This window comes from Scylla paramamosain, chromosome 7 (assembly GCF_035594125.1).
Source record: "Scylla paramamosain isolate STU-SP2022 chromosome 7, ASM3559412v1, whole genome shotgun sequence".
Lineage (NCBI taxonomy): Eukaryota > Metazoa > Arthropoda > Malacostraca > Decapoda > Portunidae > Scylla > Scylla paramamosain.
In genome coordinates this window covers 17,569,987-17,591,473 of record NC_087157.1, presented here as the reverse complement: position 1 = coordinate 17,591,473, position 21,487 = coordinate 17,569,987, and the positions used below count along the sequence as shown (strand labels likewise).

General features: G+C 41.5%; 1 protein-coding gene across 4 annotated transcripts in view; it reads right to left on the bottom strand.

Annotated features, from left to right (window-relative positions):
• The window catches only part of LOC135102147 (uncharacterized), an 83,990-nt gene that overhangs the window by 14,635 nt on the left and 47,868 nt on the right, over nt 1–21,487 (bottom strand). For 2 of the 4 annotated variants that reach the window (XM_064006933.1, XM_064006934.1), the window contains exon 3: nt 13,534–13,637. The exons of 1 other annotated variant lie outside the window; for it this stretch is intronic. In XM_064006933.1, coding sequence (XP_063863003.1) covers nt 13,534–13,637 — 104 coding nt within the window. Of the gene's footprint in view, nt 1–13,533; nt 13,638–15,133; nt 15,220–21,487 lie in introns of those variants that run through there. One more of the 4 variants, XR_010269547.1, reaches the window with a different exon arrangement.

Genomic DNA, 21,487 nt, shown 5'->3' with positions numbered 1-21,487 from the left:
CTCCAATAACTTTGCTTCTTCTTCTTTCCTTCCTTTATTTCAACCAGATGGCACCACTGTTATCACATCTATCTCTAAAGCTGAACTCTTCGCTCAAACCTTTGCTAAAAACTCTCCCTTGGACGATTCTGACTACTTCATGCTACCTATTAAATTTCTTCGCAATGATGTTTGCCCTTGCAGGCCTAAACCCTCGGAAGGCTTATGGACCTGATGGGGCCCCTCCTGTTGTTCTCCGAAACTGTGCCTCCGTGCTTGCACCTTGCCTAGTCAAACTACTGTATACAATTAAAATTTAAGGGAAGCTCGCTACGCCACCACCAACACAAGGTGCTCAGTTGTCTGTGTCCGTGTCAATGTTCTCAAACATAACCTAACTCCCTGGAGAAGCTTTATTGGTCCCTTTGACATGAGAGAGAGAGAGAGAGAGAGAGAGAGAGAGAGAGAGAGAGAGAGAGAGAGAGAGTGTTTGTACTACGTCTTAACAGAGAACGCCAATCAGGGAAGGGGGCAATTTGGAGGCCGAGTTTAAGTAGGGATTGATAGTTTTCTATAGGGTAACCTTTCCTTCTGGTGCCTCAATCGCCTCTCAGCAGACTCTCCCTTTTTTGTCGCTTTTTCCGCCCCCTCCTCTACATCCCCGTTAATTCCCTTTAGTCCCAGGCTGCCTTCACGCAGGATGCTCATGGCCTTCTTCCTTTAGCGGCGGTGTTCAGTGTTCACTGTGGTCACGTGCGTCAGGAATTACATACATGAAGCAGTAGACCTTGACTTGAGCAGCCACCACCCGCCATGATGTTGGTGGGAGGCGCCTTTCCCACACTCGCCCCGCACCCGCCTTGCTGCCAATCAGCCCTTTGTCTTTCCCAGCCGTTGGCGGCGCCGCACGCCAGTCAGGGAGGAGCCTCGGCCAGGCTGGCCTATCACGTGGCGGCGGGCTTCCCTGCTCACGCTGTCACCCAATGGAGGAGCGAAGAGAGGCAGCTGGAGGAGGAGGAGGAGGAGGAGGATGTGTTGCTACAAGCTCATGTTGCTTCTGATAATAAATTTGGTGTCCGGTGTGTCAGAATTCACACTGGCCTGAATTATTGCTTCACAAGGTCTGAAGGGGCGCGGAACTCGTGAAATATGGCGATGAAAAACTGCAACACATCACAGCTGACGCACGCACGCGGAACAGTTATTGAGTGCGGCGGAATGAAGGAAGCAACAAAACGCTATACAAGTACAAGCATGGACAAAAGTCGAGTAACATTCTGTATTGACTTTCACTGCATCTCTCTCTCTCTCTCTCTCTCTCTCTCTCTCTCTCTCTCTCTCTCTCTCTCTCTCTCTCTCCTTCCCCACTGTCCATTTCATTTTCGATCATATTCTCTTTCCCTCCCTCGGACCCTAATTCAGGATTGGAGAGGTGGTTCAAATTTAGAACAATTAAGAAAAATAAAAAGTAAAAAGTATAAGTTAAGCTGGCTCAGATTTGAATATATTACGTAATTACAATTGAAGGTGTACTGGTAATTTCCAGTCTGTTCAGCGCGTTCCCTCAGTCTCATGTTTTCTGATCTGCTAGGACAGGCAGATGCAGGACGAGTGTCAGCGGATCAGAGGACTTATGGTTAAGGTTGAGGGACAACGCTAACACAACACAGTACAATTGAGTGTATACAGAAAGATACTCTTACTTCTGACCATCAATGTGCTGTTGGCGTGGAGGTGAGGCGTGGAGGCAGCCTTGAGGACGTTACACACTCATAACAACGTTTATTCGCGACCTTGAAAGTTACGTAGTTGGTCACCTTGAATGTTTTGACGTGAAGCTTAGTGGGTCACATGACCTGCAGCGTCACTTAACGGCGACGTGCAACACTTTGAGTCTTGTATGATGGCTTCAAGTGTTGACAAGAGAGAAAAGGGGGGAAAAAAAAGATGGAAAATGTTATGTACGTAAATGTTAAAATAAAGTAACTAAAAAGACATCAATATATGAAACATGAGAAAAGTAGATGTTTTCATTTACATAATGCAGTTCAAAGATAATGAATAGATACCAAGAATATTTTTTTTCTAAAATGATTGAATGAATACGTTTGAGTATTCAGGTCACGAATAGATACAATGAAGAAACGGAATAAAGTTAATAATGTAAATAATGTGATGAAAATTCGGGGAAAGGAAAGAAATATATGCAAAAATTTCCGTGTTATAATCAAATTATCAAAAACATTTACTATAAGAAAAGAAAAAAAAGAGAAAATAAGTAAGTTTTAGATAAAGTTATTAAAGGTCGAAAACACTTCACAAGAAAAAAAGTACAAAAAAAGAAAATAGTATGTTTTGCAACATTTCAGTGACGCAACCCAGAGGTCACAAACAGATGCAATGAACGTTAATCAAGCAGTCATGATCCTTAAAGTCATGACCTTCAGAGCATCACGATGACCTTGACCTGATTCACCGACGCTCCGGCCGCCACCCTCGCCTCTGCCACCACCGCTACCGCCGCCTCCGCCACCGCCATCGCCGCCATGTCAGAATCTGTAAGAACTTCATGATACGCGTGTCGAACCTGTCAGGCCTCGTCTTGCATTCCTTGCCGCTTAAAATATTATACGGAGCGATAGCAAGTTTTTTCCTTGTTATTTTTCCTTTTTTTTCCATTCCGTCCGCGCTGGCATCCGTTCCTTGGCGGCGTTCAGTGTTGTATACCAAACAACCTTATGCTCCACTGGGAAAATATTGTCTTGACTTTATTTCCAGTTATTTTCCTTCTCTTCCCTCCATGAACCTTTCTGAAGGACGAAGAATTTTTTGGGAATTCAATATATCGCTCTTTTTTTCATTGTTGCAAAGAATCTTGTGCTTCACAAGGAATATACTGTCGTGACTTTATTTCCAGTTATTTATTTTTTTCTGTATTTTCTCTCTGATGTTTCCTGGAGGTGATGGAATGTCAGGAATTCAAGATAGCTCTGCCTTTTTTTCTCTCTTTTACTTTTATCTGTCAAACACAAAGGCCACAAAAAAGGGGGTACTACCAAGAAAAATAAGAAAACGAGTCGCTATACACACACACAGTTAACAAAATCAAAAGCAAACTAGCCAAACAAGAAAAAAAAAAATGCTAAGAGAATTTTCTGTTCAATCAGCGCCATTCCTCCATACTTTTTTCTTTTGTCACTATTTCACTTTTCCGTTTGTTGATCTATTTTTCATTGTCCCTAACGACCTTTATTTTCCCTTGGCCTTCACCCTCCACTATAGGTATTTTTCCATTTCATCAGCGACGTTGCTATGTGTTTCTATTCATTTATCTATTTGTCTCATGTAATCTTATTCCTTAACTGACTTTAATCTTCCTCTGTCCTTCATCTTTCATTATGCGTATTCTTCCTTTTCATCAGTGGCATTGCTAAATATGCGTTTATGTTTATTTATTTATTTATTTATTTATTTATTTATTTATGTAATCTTATTCCTTAAATAAACTTCATCTACCTTTGTCCTTCATCCTTGCTGGCCGCACATCTTCAAAAGGCGGTGTTTTCATTTACACGAATAACACCCGCGCGTGATGTCGGCTCCGCGTCCTGTCTCTTTCACCGCTTTCAAAATAACACACACACACACAAAAAGAAAAAAGCAGAATCATAGAAACTTCATGCGGCAGTGGGTGGTTTTTAACAAGTCAATTTCCAGTTATCGGGGTAAATACTGGCGTGGCCTTGACTCTACATCAGTGCCTCGTGTTTTTGTGCAAGTGCAGCGTGAATGGCGGTCACTTTGGCGTGTGTTTGTTTGGGGTAATGGAGTAAATAACCCATAGGAGGTGATGGCGTGTGTGTGTGTGTGTGTGTGTGTGTGTGTGTGTGTGTATGAGACGATCCGTGATGGTCCTCGTCACGTCTCCCAGCGGACACGTCAAATACAAAATTAGTGACGCTCGTTTGGTCCAGTAATTAAAGGGGAATGACGAGATGGAACCAAATGGACCTCGGGACAGGCTTCAGGAACCCTTTTGTCCAAGTGGTCCTCTCATTTCCTCCCCTCCCTTCACTTTCCTCCCCTCACTTCCCTCCCCTAGCTTCCCTCCACACTCTCCCTCTCCCTCTCCCTCTCTCTCTCTCCATTCCGCCAGAATCGCTGGTTGAAGTTTGAAGTTAGCTGGCAATACGAGAAAGCCAAGCGCGCCATATCATCATTCTGTCCGATAATTAAGAGCAGGAGTTAGGCTTCTCGTGTTTCCTGCAACGAGAGACATCGGTGCTAGTGAGAGGAGAGTGGACTGGACGATGGTCTGGATGTCCTTGCTGTGAGAGAGACAGGGGAGGAAGGGGAGGAAGAGCGCTCTGCAAACACACATGCACACACACACACACACACACACACACACACACACACACACACACACACACACACACACACACACACACACACACACACACACACACACTTACACACGCATGACCAAAACATAACCACAGCTTTTATTACACCTACATTCATAACTTGGCTCAGTCCCGCGCTGTGAAAGGCAAGAACTACCTTCATAATTCCTTAATACACGAACGGATTGAGGAAACTAAACGATTCTCCCGCCAATTACTCCTTTCCACTCGCCGCTCTCAATTGGCCAGCACTAACCAATTACCGTACGTGGAAGCAAGCACCGTGCGTGGACCAAATATACCCTCGGACAAAAGACATAAAGCGACGTAATCCACCTACGGACATACATGAAAGTTTCAGTGTTTGGTATAGTGAGACTGTGTGTACGTAAGCAATTGTACATATGTGTGTTAGTATTGTGTACACTAACCAAGTGATATGATATTCAGTTAATTCTAATGATAATGTTAATGTGTGTGTGTGTGTGTGTGTGTGTGTGTGTGTGTGTGTGTGTGTGTGTGTGTGTGTGTGTGTGTGTGTGTGTGTTTGTCATGCCTGGCTTTGGAGCATCATGGAAACTGGGAAATTGATCTGGGGGGATAAACTGGCACATCACAGGCTCTAGCTTCGTTGTCGAGAACTGAACCACGACATGATTACTTCAGTCAAACAAGTGATTCTGACACGCTGGCGATTAGGCAAAGATGACCAAGGCTCCAGTGGGTTTTCGTGTAGAGTGTCTTATCACTATGATTAGTTTTCGGTACAAGTTTATTTTCCTCCTTACATAAAATGGTGGCTGGTCAAAGATTACGGAAACTAAGAATAAAAAGGGCGCTTCATTACTTCTCCTCTATAAAAGTTGGATGCAAATAGATTTTAAGATTTTCAGTTAGGTTGGCCAGTGTACTTCAGGAGGTGTCTTGATATTCCGGTAACGAAATTAGTTGAAGTCCTAGGAAGAAGGAAAGAGTCAATCAGGCAGAGAGATCCAGGGTCTGTCAGTGAGAGGGATGAAAGAGTAAAGATACTGATTAGCTATTGAATTAGTTTACATTAATTTGTATGCATGTACGTGTAATTTCTGAATGCTTTGAATATCTATTCACACACACACACACACACACACACACACACACACACACACACACACACACACACACACACACACACACACACACACACAAGAGAGCCTCTCAAGAGCATTCCCTTATAAAAGAGGAACAAAAGGAGGCGCAGGACTCGTGTAACTGATAGAGGAATTATTAAGAAGTGGATTTGATAAAATCTTTATCGATAACCGATATTTCAGTAACATTACAGAGATTTTTACGCCCAACTTCAAAATAAAGCGAAATATTGAGAAGATATGTTTCAAATGTGGCTGACTTTTTGTACGTTTAATGACATATTAGTGAAAGTAAACGACTTTTCAGAAAATTCTGAAATATAGTTATAACAATACAGATTTTTTTTTTTGTATGGAATTACAAAAATCACGTTAAATAGATACGAGATAAGGGTTATAAATGGTTGAATTTCCCCGTCGGTTTAATTAATTTTCAGTTTCCCAAACCCCGTGCAGCGAGTTGGCATCTTCGCCTTCAGTTTGCAGGACACAAGTGTTTCAGCCTTGTCTCAAATTAAATGTTTTACCCTGCAGCGTTCTTCTTCTCATTACTCAAACACTTTACAGCTCCTGGAAGTGTGTTTCTGTTGTGTGATGCGGTGTGTGTGTGTGTGTGTGTGTGTGTGTGTGTGTGTGTGTGTGTGTGTGTGTGTGTGTGTGTGTGTGTGTGTGTGTGTGTGTGTGTGTGTGCAGGATTTAATTTCCTTCCACACTATTTCCCAAAAACACCTTTTCCATCACTACTTTCAGCACCACTTACACGCCTGTATTGTTAAACCCTTTCCTCACACATGGACTATTTCCAAAGGCTCTAGAGATGATAAGACGTGTTTTCATAAGTGTTCTTCCTATTGATGATGCGGAATTCTTAAACTATCACAGAGATCATGAAAAAAAAAAAAATCCTTAGAAACCCCCAGTAATTTTCACTAAAGTCTCCTAAAAGTAGTCGGAATTGTGCGCTGAAAATTTTTATGTGGTTCATGAATTCATAGAACCCCGCAAATTGGACACTTTTCTACCGAAGTGTATGATCACAGCACTCGCAAACACAAGACTGAAACAAAACACAAACACTTGACACATTTCACAATATCAAATAAAACCACGAAACTTGGCAATGAAACCGCTTAAAAAAAAAAATGAGAATGAGTTGTTTATTAACCTTTCTTCATTTCTTTCATTCATAAAACACAACACACACACACACACACACACACACACACCGCATCACACAACAGAAACACAACACAAGATATCTTTCACATTATTAAACGAAACCACAAAAATTTATTACTGAAACTGCGCAAAAAAAAAAAAAAAAAAAAATGTGAATGAGTAGTTTAATAGTTTAACTTTATCTTCATTTTCCTGAGCGTCGCGAAACTTCACCGTGGGCAGAATGAAGGAGAGGAAGTGCTTAGTGTGTATAAGAACGACCGTAAGTTATCCCGACAGGACGCCCAGCTGCTGCCTTAGGGGGCGGAGGAGGAGGCTGGGAAGGAACGGAAAGCGTGACTTCTCTTGAGGAATTTTATCACGAGAGAGAGAGAGAGAGAGAGAGAGAGAGAGAGAGAGAGAGAGAGAGAGAGAGAGAGAGAGAGAGAGAGAGAGAGAGAGAGAGAGAAGTGCCACATTAAGAAACGCTTTGCTCTCTTGCCACGACTATTGTCAAAGGCCACAAAGATAATTAGCCGGGTTCTCAAGAGTGTTTCTCTTATTAATAATGTACCAATCTTGTTAATCTATCAATTAAATCGTAAAAACACTCTTAAAACCCGTACAACTACAGTTAGAGCTTTTTGAAACAGTGAAGGTACGACAGGGAAGGGTTTCAGAATATGATCCAGAGAGAGAGAGAGAGAGAGAGAGAGAGGAGGGGGGAGTCTGGAAATGTGTAGGCTTCAGACCATCGTGATAAATTAAGAAAGTACATTTTCCTCTGACTAACAGTGTGTTTTGAAGAACAGGAGTGGGAGAAGGCGGCGAGAGGAGAGAGAGATAGGAAGGAGAGAATTTGTGGCTCATGAAGAGAAGAGGAAAGAGGAATAGGAGAGAGAGAGAGAGAGTTTGTGGGGTCGTGAAAAGAGGAAGAGAGAGAATGAAGAGAGGGCGGGGAAGGAGGCAGTGAGAAGAGAGAGGGATAGAAAGACGAGTAGAGAGCTTGTGGGTCCTGAAGAGAGAGAGGGGAAGAAGGCAGTGAGAGGAGAGAGGAATAAAAGGGAGAGGAGAGAGTTTGTGGGTCCTGAGAAGAGAGAATAAAGACAGCGTACATTCAGATACCATAAACACATATCTGGCTTGGACCTCGTCTATCAAGATTCCTGAAAGAGTAAAAGGGATTAGCGAAGAGATGAATAAACAAGGATTTAAAGATTAAGGTCTTGAAGAATAGTTATGGCCAGCAATATTTCCCTCTTTACACCACCGCGTCCCTCATTCATCCCTCTCTCTCTCTCTCTCTCTCTCTCTCTCTCTCTCTCTCTCTCTCTCTCTCTCTCTCTCTCTCTCTCTCTCCGGAAAACGTTATAAAGGAGAATAAAAATATAATAAAAAGGGTTAATGAATCGAGACGAGCATTTTCTAACTTTCTTAAGTGGACGTAATTTCATGGCTCTCTCTTTGAGGGAACGCGCAAGGAAAAAATGAAATAATGATGAAAATAATATACGAGTACGTCGAGAAGTTTTCCAGTTTCCTTCCCTCCCTGCCTGTGTGTGTGTGTGTGTGTGTGTGTGTGTGTGTGTGTGTGAATACTGATTGTGTCGTCTTTTTCTTCTTCGTAAAGGAAATGTATCAGTAAATTCAACACACACACACACACACACACACACACACACACACACACACACACACACACACACACACACACACTTTTAGAGGAAACACACCAGATTTCAGGAAACAAGTCAAAGAAAACGAGTTGTGGCGACAGCACACTGCGGTAATGAGAGAAAAGTGTGTCAGTGGCGAAGGGGAGACTTGGTTAAAATGTCCCTGCTGTTGACACAAGCGCTGAGGGAGGGAGGAGGGGGACGGGAGAGGGAGAGGGGAGGGAGAGGGAGGAGACATCTACGTAATAACCATCAATTATGAGATGAAACATTCCCCTGCCTGGATTAAATCATGTGCCGCGATAAATCAAAGTGGAGTCGCCAGCAGGATTCTCGCGGGGCCTGTAAACGCAATATTTGTATTCCTGCGGGAGAGTGTGCGTTGGGATGGCTGCTGATTTACTCCTGCCCTTCAGAGGGGAAGCTGTCCTCTACCTGGCGGCTCCCGGGCTATTTGTGATGAGTTTTTATTATTTGATCATATTTTGTTTTGCTTTATTGTGTCGTCTTTCTGTTGGAGGTGAAGGGGTTTCTCTGCCTGCTGTTTACTATGTTGTTGGTTTTGTTTTTTTTATTAATTTATCATATATTTTGTGTTGTTTTATTATTCTGTTGTTTTTATTTATTTTTTTTTCTTTAACGTTCCTGTTTTACGTTCCCTTCTTTTTGTGAGTTTATTCATGTTTTTCTCACCTATTTATTTATTTATTTATTTTTATTTAGGTTTTCATCTTTTTGTGTGTGTTTATTTTATATTATTATTCTCTACTAATTCGTGTTTCGTTCTCCGTCTTAATTTCTGTATCTTCTTTTTCTTTTCCTAATACTTCACTTTCCTTATACTTTTATACGTTTTTTTTTTTTTTTTGTTGCACAGAGTCTTTTCATTTTATTCACTCGTTTACAAATGAATAGGCGTAATGTATGTAGACTTGAGTATTGTTTAATTGCTTGACCTAGTTCTGCCTTGGTTTGGCTTAATAATAACATGTTTCAATTCTGGGGCTTTTATGATGTATTTCCACTACTTTCTCTTTTCACAGTATTGCGTTCGTGGTATTTATTGTATTTTTCCGTCAATATATTCTGTTGACTTTTAACTTCGCTTGTTTATTAGACACGTTTGTTTTTCACTGTTAATACATTCCCTTCTTCCGAATCTGACCTATAAATCTAACAATGGAGTATAAATTTTTCCCCTTCACCGTCCATCTCTCTTATTTATAACTCTGTTTATTTCCCTCCATTCCAATTACAAGCACATATGCACATATTGTTTTACTGAGACGCACACCACACACACACACACACACACACACACACACACACACACACACACACACACACACGATGTTATCCACGCGCACGCCAGTCTGTACAAACACCCACACTTATATTTCCACACCCACTGGACACGCCCCTGGTTCAATTTACTCGAGGTGATAACTAACGATAATTTTTACCCCAAAAAGACTGCAGAATCTGAAGCAGTAATACTGAACTAGGAGAGAAATGGTGTAATCTTGCCTCTGCACCGGTAAATTTAGCGGGAGTCAGATAACGGATGGAGGGCTGCGGTGGTGCACTACAATACTTTTAGAACGAAGTGTGGATAACGTAAAAGCATCAACCGCTGTCCATTTTCCTTGTTTTCTTGAGGAAGTTAGCGGTAAATATCGACAATTTACTGACCTAGCCATTCCTCAGGGACGAGAACCGCGGCCGTGCAAGGTTATTGGGTTTTCTTCATATTTTTGCCATTTACTGTGCAGCAGCAACTTCTCCTCCATCTCCCGGCCTTCCATTATACAGCGTTCGGAAAATACGGACTCATAATATCGAGAAGGCAGAGTGTTTTAGATAATGCTTTCAATATTTTACTGGGGCAATATTCTCTCTCTCTCTCTCTCTCTCTCTCTCTCTCTCTCTGCATAAGACAACCACAATTTTTCAAGCTCTTCTTCTCACGCATATTTTCCTACACATGCTTCCCTTGCTTCTCCTTGCCTGTGTTCTCGCGGTCTTCAAGTACTGACTTCAGCACCAAAATCCATATTCTGAAACACTTTTGCACCGCACCTCCATTACTTTTGAAAAGTTCAAGTTGCACTGGTTTTTGAGTGTTTTTATGGGTGAAGCGGTAGACCAACAAGCTTTCTACATTATTAACGGGAGAAACACTCTAGAGAACCCGGCAAGTCATCTCTGTGGCCTTTGAAAATAGTCGTGGTGTTAGAGCGAAGCGGTTCTGAATCAGGCCAATAACTAGCTCACACTGGTAAGTTTTAATCGCCCACAATCGCTCTTCGTGTCTTATCCTTTGAACCTTACTCTCACACGTCTCATTGCCTCACTTTCACTACTCGTAACAGGCTCTACTGGAGGTTATTAAGGTTTTAGGGAAGTTTTAATGATTCTAGAGATAATTTAGCAAGGATTTTGCATCATCGGCGGTGGAAGAAATCATGAGAATCCAGTTAATAGCTTTGGTGGCTTTTGAAAATGTTGATTGTAAGAGAGCAAAACGTTTCAGAATAATGGCAGTGGTTATTTTTACACAGGGGGAAAAGATAAATTGATAACGTAAATTTAAAAGTGAGTAGTTGTTTCTATTAATACCACTGACGCAGAATTCTCTGTCGCTATTGTTGGCTGTCCCTAATGCTGGAAAGATCACCGGCCAGTGTTTATTTCAGCGGAAGAGAGAGAAATAATAAAACCGTTTCGTAAAGTAAAAAGTTAGCAACGGTTTGTGTCTATTCGTAGCAGCGTCAATATGTCCAGAAGCGACCTGGTTTTTAGATATACAAGGGAATATCCGAGCGAGGCGTTTCTCTCCCGCCTTGCATAGTTAACTGGGTTCATTTCTAGGCGGAGGGAGGCAAGAATATCAAGTCCTGTATTGCATCGTGAATCAGACACACTTGCCTTTTATTTTGCCTCACTTACATGCTTCCCGTTTTCTTTCTTTCGTATGCACCTCCATGTTCTGTAACAGGTGAGGAGTTATGAACACACACACACACACACACACACACACACACACACACACATTCCTTTCTCTCTTTTTTTTTCTCTCTCTCTTTTTCTCTTTCTTTTTTTCTGTGTGTGTGTGTGTGTGTGTGTGTGTGTGTGTGTGTGTGTGTGTGTGTGTGTGTGTGTGTGTGTGTGTGTGTGTCCTACGCGGGGTTGGGTGGCCTAAAGAGAGGGAATGAGACACTACATGATGAGAAGGTCCCCTCGCCAAGTGACGACCCCTTGCTGGCCGCCCCTTACAATCTCACACTCCACCGGTGAAGTAGAAAAAGAACCATCCCTTCATGGACGAGGGGGAATATATTTATATGTTGTTTACGTAGAATGATCACCATCGTTTCCCGGCGGCAGCATCAATCTAGCAGTGAAATAGAGACACTTGTACCTCTGAGCAGACAAGTAAAGGCGGTTCAATTAAACAATGAATAAGTTCGTGCAAGACAGTGAGCAAAAATTAAAAGTCTTTGTCGAGGAAATGTTGCAATGATGATTAAAAAGTAGATATTCTGTTAATTCTTCCGTGCCATCATTCATCTTTGTACATTCTACAAGTAAAAGCAGTTCAATTATACAATGAATAAGTTTGTGCAAGATAGCGGTAAGCAGGAATGAAGTCTCTACCGAGGAAATGTTGCAAAGACTGGTTAAAAAATAGCTGTTCTTTTCATTTGCATAGAAGCCAGAAACAAGGCAGATAGGGTACTAGGATTCATTTTTAGGAGTGTTAAAAGTAGAAGGCCGGAAGTAATATTAAAGCTATACTTGGCGCTGGTCAGACCTCATCTAGACTACGCGGTGCAGTTCTGGTCCCCACATTACAGGAAAGATATAGGTCTATTAGAATCAGTACAGAGGAGAATGACTAAAAGGATACAGGGGATGAGGAGTATTCCTTACGAGGCGAGGTTGAAGCTGTTAAATTTACATTCTTTAGAGAGACGTAGGTTAAGAGGGGATCTGATAGAAGTCTTTAAGTGGTATAAGGGTTATAACAAGGAAGATGTAAGCAAAATTCTTAGGATCAGCAACCAGGGTAGAACAAGAAATAACGGGTTCAAGCTTGAAAAATTTAGGTTTAGGAAGGAGATAGGAAGAAATTGGTTCTCAAATAGAGTGGTAGATGAGTGGAACGGACTCAGTAATCATGTAGTTAGTGCTAGGACACTAGAGAGCTTTAAGAGAAGATTAGACAAGTTTATGGATGGGGATAGCAGATGGAAATAGGTAGGTGTGTTCATACAGGGACTACCACGTGTAAGCCTGGTCGCTTCTTGCAGCTTCCCTTATTTCTTATGTTCTTATGTTCTTATTTCCTCGTGCCATCATTCATCTTTATATATGTTGCTGTACAGGACAATCTTACCGCACGTTCCTTTATATTTCTTTGAATCAGGTAAATCGTATTCCCTCCTGAAAAAAAAAAAAAATAAATAAATAAATAAATAAAAATATAATATATATATATATATATATATATATATATATATATATATATATATATATATATATATATATATATATATATATATATATATATATATATACAAAAATAATGTAATCTTTCATAACTAAATCAGACTTCATTTTTAGCTCTCTGTTTAACATTTCTTTCTCCTTTTTGAGGGGGAAAGAGGCAAATCAGTGTCATTTTTTTCCGTCTTTAGCTCCCTTGGCTTGTCTCCTTCATACATATCAATCACTCGCTAAAAATCTCTCCCCACGACCATGCATCTCCTCACATCCCACTCCACAAGACGCTCCTGTACACTTCTTTATGTTCCTTTGTGTCTGGTAAAATCCGAGGCCCTCCAAAGCACCTCAGCCTCTCATTTCTCAGCCTCCCGAGCCGCCCTTCACGTCTCCGCATCACTCTCTCCCCCTCATCACTCCGTCATCGGTTATCCCCCATTTCTCACGCACACAAAGGCGCTGAGGTAGAGGGATTTATGAGACCTGTATCGGAAAAATTATTACCCGTAACAATAAGCTAATATCCAAACACACACACACACACAAACACACACACACACACACACACACACACACACACACACACACACACACACACACACACACACACACACCGTAAACGTAAAGGATTGCGAACCAATAATAACACAACGAGGGCCTGACTTTTTCCACTCTCACCTGAGCGTGGGAGGAAGGTGGGAGAGGTCACCGTTTGTTCTCAGGTGAGCTAAGCACTTAACGCTCCGTGGCTTGAGGCCCAAATAAGTAATCCTCCTTGACTTCTGGGGAAAGGAAAAATACATTGATACTAAAATACCGCTAGAGAGAGAGAGAGAGAGAGAGAGAGAGAGAGAGAGAGAGAGAGAGAGAGAGAGAGAGAGAGACAGAGTACAAGGAAGAGGAGCCAAAAGATCATGTTTTCTTAGGCTGTCGAGGTTGACTCTCTCTCTCTCTCTCTCTCTCTCTCTCTCTCTCTCTCTCTCTCTCTCTCTCTCTCTCTCTCTCTCCTGTTCTCTCTCTCTCTCTCTTTCTCCTGTTATGTAAACGGAATTTTCTTTTTTTCATTCTTTTTACCTGATATAGAAAACTATTTTTGGTTCTATCGAATATTTTTTTACTTTTAATCTATTTTGCATATATTTTTTATGACATGCTTTCCATTAGGTTATTTTTGAACAGGTTTAGTACAGTTGCACTACACGTACACTTGCAGCTACATCATAAAATAAAACAAATAAAAAAAAAGGTTCGATTTACACCATACAACAACATTCCAATCACAATCTTTCGGTACCTTTCCATAAAACTCATTCAAAGTCAAAATACAACAGTTCACAATATTCCATCGCTAAAAATTTCATATCTCTTGTAAATGAAACGATCCTGGAGCTCAGACCACAATACCGCGGGTCACGTATGGAGGGAAAATATTATGAATGCAGATTATGTTTTTCCTTCTATTTCATCGCGTCTGTCAGCCCGTCACTGGGAGTTATGAGTACCTGGATCACACGCCTCTGCTGGGCAAACTAATATATCTCTGTAGTTGCAGGGCGTTCAGTGGATGTGGATGTCTCTCTTTCCTTTTTGTCAACTGTTTATCTTCTACAAGGTCTTTATTTTCTTTATTCTATCTGTCACTACTGCAGAAGTATAAGTAGTTAAGTGTAACATCCAAATAACATAAAAACAGACGAGAAAAACACCAATCACAAAGCAACGCGGGATTACTGGAGAGCGCAAACACACACACACCTTAAAATGAGCGACGCCATCACGCTCCTACTTATCATATATCACGGAGCTGAGGCGATCAATCAGCCAATTTTCTTCGTTCCAATAATAACAAGGCGCCTTCGCTTAATTAATTTGATGAGGTGGAGGGCGAGGATCGTTTTTAATTAGTGTAATAAGGAGGCTGGACGCGCTGGCCCGCCGGTGTATGCCAGCCACGCCAGCCGCTCACTCGCTGCTCGCCGCCCTTCACACCCAGATGAGGTAATTAATTTTGTTATCTTAATTTTCCGCCTTTCATTCTTCCTGTAAATCGTATTATTTTGGGAGGATGAGTAGAAGAGATTCTCTCTCTCTCTCTCTCTCTCTCTCTCTCTCTCTCTCTCTCTCTCTCTCTCTCTGTACGTTTTTCTATACATGTTCCTTTCTGTTTATATACCTTTTTCTATGTGTTTATTTGCGTTAATTTTTATGTAATCTACAATATATACATACCAGCAAGCATTATTCTAGTTCCACCTACACGTACATGCCATATACTTACCAATTTGTTTCATGCGAGTATCATAATCGTTCCCCGTTCCATCAGAATCTTAGTTTACCCCAAAATTCTGCCACTCAACTCCCACGACTTGAATCTGTAAAATGTATACCAGTTTTTTTTTTTTTTTTTTCAACCTTCATCAGCATCTTTCCGTTTTATATATATTTCTTTTTTTTTTTTTTTTTTTTTCGTCCGCGCGTTTCTGAGTACTTGAGAGTCCTTTCCTTCCCTCCCTTTCCGTCCCTCTCGTCCCGTCCCTCATTTTCTCTCACGTTTTTTACACCCAAACTTGGCAGGAATATCAAGGAGTCGTTTTCTATGAGCTGAAAGGCGATCGCTCTTAAGATAACTGAAAGAGGCTTGAGGAGTATGCGCGTATGGGAGTCTTAAATTCGCTCTTCATGATTTTTGGAACGTCATTGAGTCTGCATAAATAATCTACATCCCCTCCATTTTTGTTTTACTTAAGTAGGAATTCAGAAATCCGTGAGTGTTTTATTTTTCTCTCTTTCTCTCTCTTGCTTCATAAGACTTGACCTGCTTCAGAAAAGTATTGGAACACTGAACTTAACAAACCACTTTTTCTTATTTCTCTCTGGTTGACTTTCTCTCTCTCTCTCTCTCTCTTTTTTTTTTTCGTTAATGCAAAATAGCGATCTTATTTTACCTTCTTTTTTTGTGTCCTCTGCTGGCGACCTGCACACGCGCACACACAAAAATAAAGATATATGTCTAGAAAAAAAAAAAAGTTCCGTCTTATGTGATAAATAAAACATACACATCATGAACCGGAAGTCACTGGTCACTATGAATAATCTGCAACTCACTCGTTCACTTTCTTCTCTTTTGCTTGAGTTTGACTCGTAATTTATTCCTTATACGCAGTGGAGGAAAACATGAGACACAAAAACCAGTACCACCATTACTACAGCTGAAACTCAACCACCACCATCACCACCACCACCACCACCAACATATTTCCGTTGTTGTTGTCAACAACGGAAATATGACTGAGCTGCATTTCTTCCTTAAAAGTTGACGTAAGGAAAAAAGTCACACGTCACTTTCCTGTCACCACGCGTCAGTATCCGCCGGGAGGGAAAAAAGACACGCACACACACACAAAAAAAAAAAAAGACAAACAAAACAATATACAAGAGGGTGGTGGTGGTGGTGGTGGTGGTGGTGGTGGTGGTGGTGTGCTAAATGTAGTGAATATTATAAGGTTCAAAACACAACTCTGCCTCACCAAAGCCCCACCCTTATGGTTCTCCTAATTTCCTGTGGTTTCCTTTATCGTCTCCTTTTCCCATCTTCTCTCATACCTCTCTTCCTTCTTTTTCTTTCTTTCTATTTTACTTCCTTGAATGATCATATTTTGTCTTTCACGTTTTCTTTATATTTTTTTTTATTTCTTCCTTTTCCAATTCTCTTTCTCTTCTGTGTCCTCTTTATTCTTGAACCTCTCTTTATTCTTTCTTTCTCTTAATCCTTATCTTTCTTCTCTCTATATCCTCTTTTTTTGTTCTCTGTCTATTTATTTACGTTTATCAATAATGCTTTTTCTATCTCCTCTTCGCCGTCTGTCTTTTATTTTCCTCTTCTTTCTTTATATTTTATTTTATTCTTCATTTCTTAAATATTCGTTTTTTCCTCGTCCTCTTCCACTTTCTCGATCTTCTGTTTGTTTTCAGCTTACATTTCTCCTCGTCCTCCTCCTCCTCCTCCTCCTCTCCCTATTTTCTCCTACTTCTTACTCCATTTCTTGTTTTCCTCTTTTTTCCATATTTCTTTTCTGTTTTCTCCTTTATTCTCCTATCTCTTCTATTTCTTGTTCCTATTTTTCCTCTTTCTTACCCAATTTCTCCTTCTCCCTTCATTCTTTTTCCTTCCTGTCTCTTACTGGATCTCTTTTCCTCTTTCTCTTCCTTTTCCTCTATGTTTCTCACTCGATCTCTTATTCTTCCTTCTCTTTCACCTCCCTTTCCTGTTCCTCAGCTCTCTTCTCCTATTTTTCCTTGTTTCCTCCTCCTCTTCCTCCTCCTTCCACAGCCCCGTCAAGGATAATCATAAATTTGACGCGTCCTTTGAGTCAGACGGCATCCTGTGTTGGGAAGGTGTTTGGAAGAGTGCTGAGTGCTGATTAGTGTGTGTGTGTGTGTGTGTGTGTGTGTGTGTGTGTGTGTGTGTGTGTGTGTGTGTGTGTGTGTGTGTGTGTGTGTGTGTGTGTGTGTGTGTGTATGAACTGGAATGCTGACTTAATTTAATTCCGTGTTTCAAGGTCCAGACACTACATTCTCTCTCTCTCTCTCTCTCTCTCTCTCTCGTCTCTCTCTCTCTCTCTCTCTCTCTCTCTCTCTCTCTCTCTCTCTCTCTCTCTCTCTCTCAACAACACAACAACTTGAACCAAAACTCAACAAAGTCCTCAACTTGCTTCAGACAGCGAGTATTAGCACGGTAATTTTTTTGAACAGAAGGAAAGAGTAGAGAGCACACCAGAGAGAGAGAGAGAGAGAGAGAGAGAGAGAGAAAGTAGTGTCCGGCCCAGTTACTCTTCTGCTCTCCCTTTTACACAAGAACCCGCCACCTTTTACCTTTATCCCGATGCGTGGGTGGGAGGAGAAGCTGTTAGAGGAGGAGGAGGAGGGACGAAGAAGAGAGGTGAGGGAAAGGAGGATACGAAAACAGGAGGAAAGAGAGGGAGAGAGACCTTGTTCCATACCTCAACCCTGGACCTTCCTTTTCTCCTCCTCCTATTTCTCCTCCTCCTCCTCCTCCTCCTCCTCCTCCTCGTCACTGGCTAATGAGGAGAGATGGTGGACGCGCCTCACATGCTGATCACGTCGGGACTCTGTGTTGTGGCCGGGTTACTGCCTCACTCTGTCTGCCCTCGGGACCTCCTACCATCCCTTAGGATCACATGACGACGCTGGACCGAGGGCAATGACGTGAAGGATACAGGGCGGGGGGAGAGAGGAGGGAGGGTGGGTAAGAGGGAGGGAAGAAAGGTGTTAAAGAAGTAGACAGAGACAGACAGATAAATGGATACAGACAGACAGAGACGGACAGAGACGTACACACACACACACACACACACACACACACACACACACACAGAGAGAGACACACACAGAGAGAGAGAGAGAGAGAGAGAGAGAGAGAGAGAGAGAGAGAGAGAGAGAGAGAGAGAGAGAGAGAGAGAGAGAGAGAGAGAGAGAGAGAGAGAGAGAGAGAGAGAGAGAGAGGGGGGGGGAGAGGGAGAAGAAAAAGCAAAAAAAGTACCTTATCTGAGAGGAGGAGTGAGGAGGAAAAGATACCAAGACGATCCACTAAAGGGGTGAGGATGAGGAGTTTGGGAGGAAGTCTGAAGTGTATTAGGTCCTGAGAGTGTGGTGTGGCAGGCTGGTGAGGCTGAGGGGAGCTGAGGGGGGCAGTGAGCAAAGTTTTTCCCCCGCGAGGATCTCAGATTAAGACGTGAAGATCGATGTAATCTATTTGCGGCGCTGGACTGGAAGGGAAAGAGAGAGAGAGAGAGAGAGAGAGAGAGAGAGAGAGAGAGAGAGAGAGAGAGAGAGAGAGAGAGAGAGAGAGAGAGAGAGAGAGAGAGAGAGAGAGAGAGAGAGAGAGAGAGAGGAAGGAAAGGAGGGAGGGGACGGAGAATCCTGCTTAGTGGAGGGAACTTAGGCAAGAAGGTACACTGGGAGATGCAAGGACGTAACCCGTGCAGACAAGATTAAGCCGTGATTGGATCCGCCTCGACTTGCAGCGTTAGTGAGGCGATGAGAGGAGCAAGATTTGAAGGTCTTTAAGGTCTTGACTCATCTTGCTCCTCGTGATGCCTGGTGCCTGCCTCGCCTCTCCTACCTCCACCTGCTTGTCAGTCAGAGCAGGATTTGAAAGTTATTAACATTTTTTACTCGTGTGCCTTGAGATTGAAGGAAAGCGGTAACTTCAGTGTATGTTATTTAACTATTGACTACCTGTGTTACCTGTCCTGCCTTACCTGTCCCGCCTTACCTGTCCTGCATTACCTGTCCTGCATTACCTGTCCCGCCTTACCTGTCCTGCATTACCTGTCCCGCATTACCTGTCCTGCCTTACCTGTCCCGCCTTACCTGTCCCGCCTTGCCTGTCCCGCCCTACCTGTCCTGTCTTACCTGTCCCGCCTTACCTGTTCAGCATTAAGTGTCCCGCCTTACCTGTCCTGCCTTATCTTTCCTGCCTTACCTGTCCTGTCTTAATTATCCCGCCTTATCTGTTCTGCCTTGTTGCTTTGGTCCTGCTTCCCTGCACAGCGTCAACTATTCACTGGATGTTCTAACATTTAATTCTTACTTGCCCTATGTGAAATATGCGATAATGGTTTGTAATTTACGCTTTTTCTCAGTTCACGGGCAAATACGATAACGATGAATATAACGAAAAGTCTCATGTATACGAAGTTAAAGGGGATTCTTGATCGTTGCTTTTTGCCATTAGGAAAAAGCTGATGTGATGAATAATAAATTGGTAATGATAATACTAGATAATGATAATTAGAATAGGCTTACTACATTATCCGCGTGTTTGTCTGACTGCAGCCGCTTTAGAGATTAACCTTTATAATAATAATAATAAAAATAATAATTATAATAATAATAATAATAATAATAATAATAATAATAATAATAATAATAATAATAAATACGCATCTTGTCCTGAAAGCAAACTAAACGAAGATTGAAATTTATATGACCTCCATGCCAGTCACTTGCAAGATCACACACCCTCACACGCCCACTCCACGCTGCCGCAATACCGTCACGCACACCACCACACCACACAGTCACACAGTCACTCCACCTGAACACCGTCACATTCCACCACCACCACCACCACCCCGCCACTCTTCCACCCAATCTCGCTAACCAGACATAATTTTAACGAGGACTGAGGTAAATGATCCTGGTGGTCTCCTTCATGTCAGGAATTTCGCGTCATTTTCACGTCACTTTCACTCGGAGGTGAGCACACACACACACACACACACACACACACACACACACAACATTCTCATAAACGTTGCATCAAGAGTTTTCTTTTATATCTCAGCCGTTCAAGTTTAAGATCAAGAAAATATATTCATAATGTTATATCGTTTTCTGTCTGAATTCTTATGTTATATATAGTTTTTTTTTGCTTTTGTATTGCATTCTTAAAAAGAAATTCTAAGTAATAGAAATGTAATGAAAGCAATTGCATGTTAAATTTTCTCGAATGGTATATTGCAGAGCTTAGCAGCATTTTTTTTTTTTTTTTTCATTAAGTATATTCGTTGTCTTATGCAACTGAAGGTCAAAGAAAAGAAAGAAAAAATATGCCATTTTATCCCAGGTTGAGGAAAAAAAATGCATGTTTTGTAATATTTTTGAAGCAAATTTATGTTATAAGTTTCATTCCATTAAACTTTCATCAATAACCTACATGTTCTTAATAAAGAAAAAAAAAAAAATCTAGAGAAGAAAAATAACGACATTTTAACCTGAGCTCAAAGTAAACTATAGTTGTCTATTGATATTCTGAAAACATACTTATTAACTAATATTTATTCTGAGGAACATTTACCAGTAACTTTCTATTGTTATGAAACTTAAGATGAAAGAAAAGAGAAATGACAAAAAAGAAGAAAAACGTGTACCCTAAACCCCTTAAAAAGTATACTTGTTTATTAATATTCTCAAAACAAGCCAGTCATTTATTGTTTATCCCGTGGAACATTTATCAGTAACCCTATCGTCATCAAAAGAGAGGCGACATTTCATCACAAACTCAACAAAGCTCAAGGAAAGGCAAAGTCCACATTCCAGGTGAGAGGAGGGAGAGCAGAGAGGGAGAGCAGAGAGGGAGTGTAACGGCGCCTTTCAAAAAATTACCTGGGCTTGGGGATGTCATTTTCTCTTCCCTGTTAGTCTATCACGTACCTGACCTTGAACTTACGCCGCCCTTCACCTCCCTCCTCTCCTCCTGCCCGTTCCCTTCCACCTCTCCTTGTTTTCTCTCCTCTTCCCTTTGTTGTCTTCTATTCTTTTCCTTTTTCCGGTTGTTTTCTTTTGTTACAGTCGTGTTTCCTTTTCCTTTTCTTTATTTTCCTTTTCTCCTTCGTTGTCTTTTGCCTTCCTTTCTTCCGGGTGTTTTCCTTGTTACTGTCTTGCTTCTTTTCTTTCTTTCTTATTAGGGTTTTTTTTTTTTCGTTTTCTTCCTTGTCTCCTTTGTTTTTTGGCTAATTCATTTACATTCTTTTCCTCACTTCTCATTACCTCACTTTCTTTCCTCTTATTCTGATATTTCTAATCTATTTCCTCTTCCTCTTCTTTT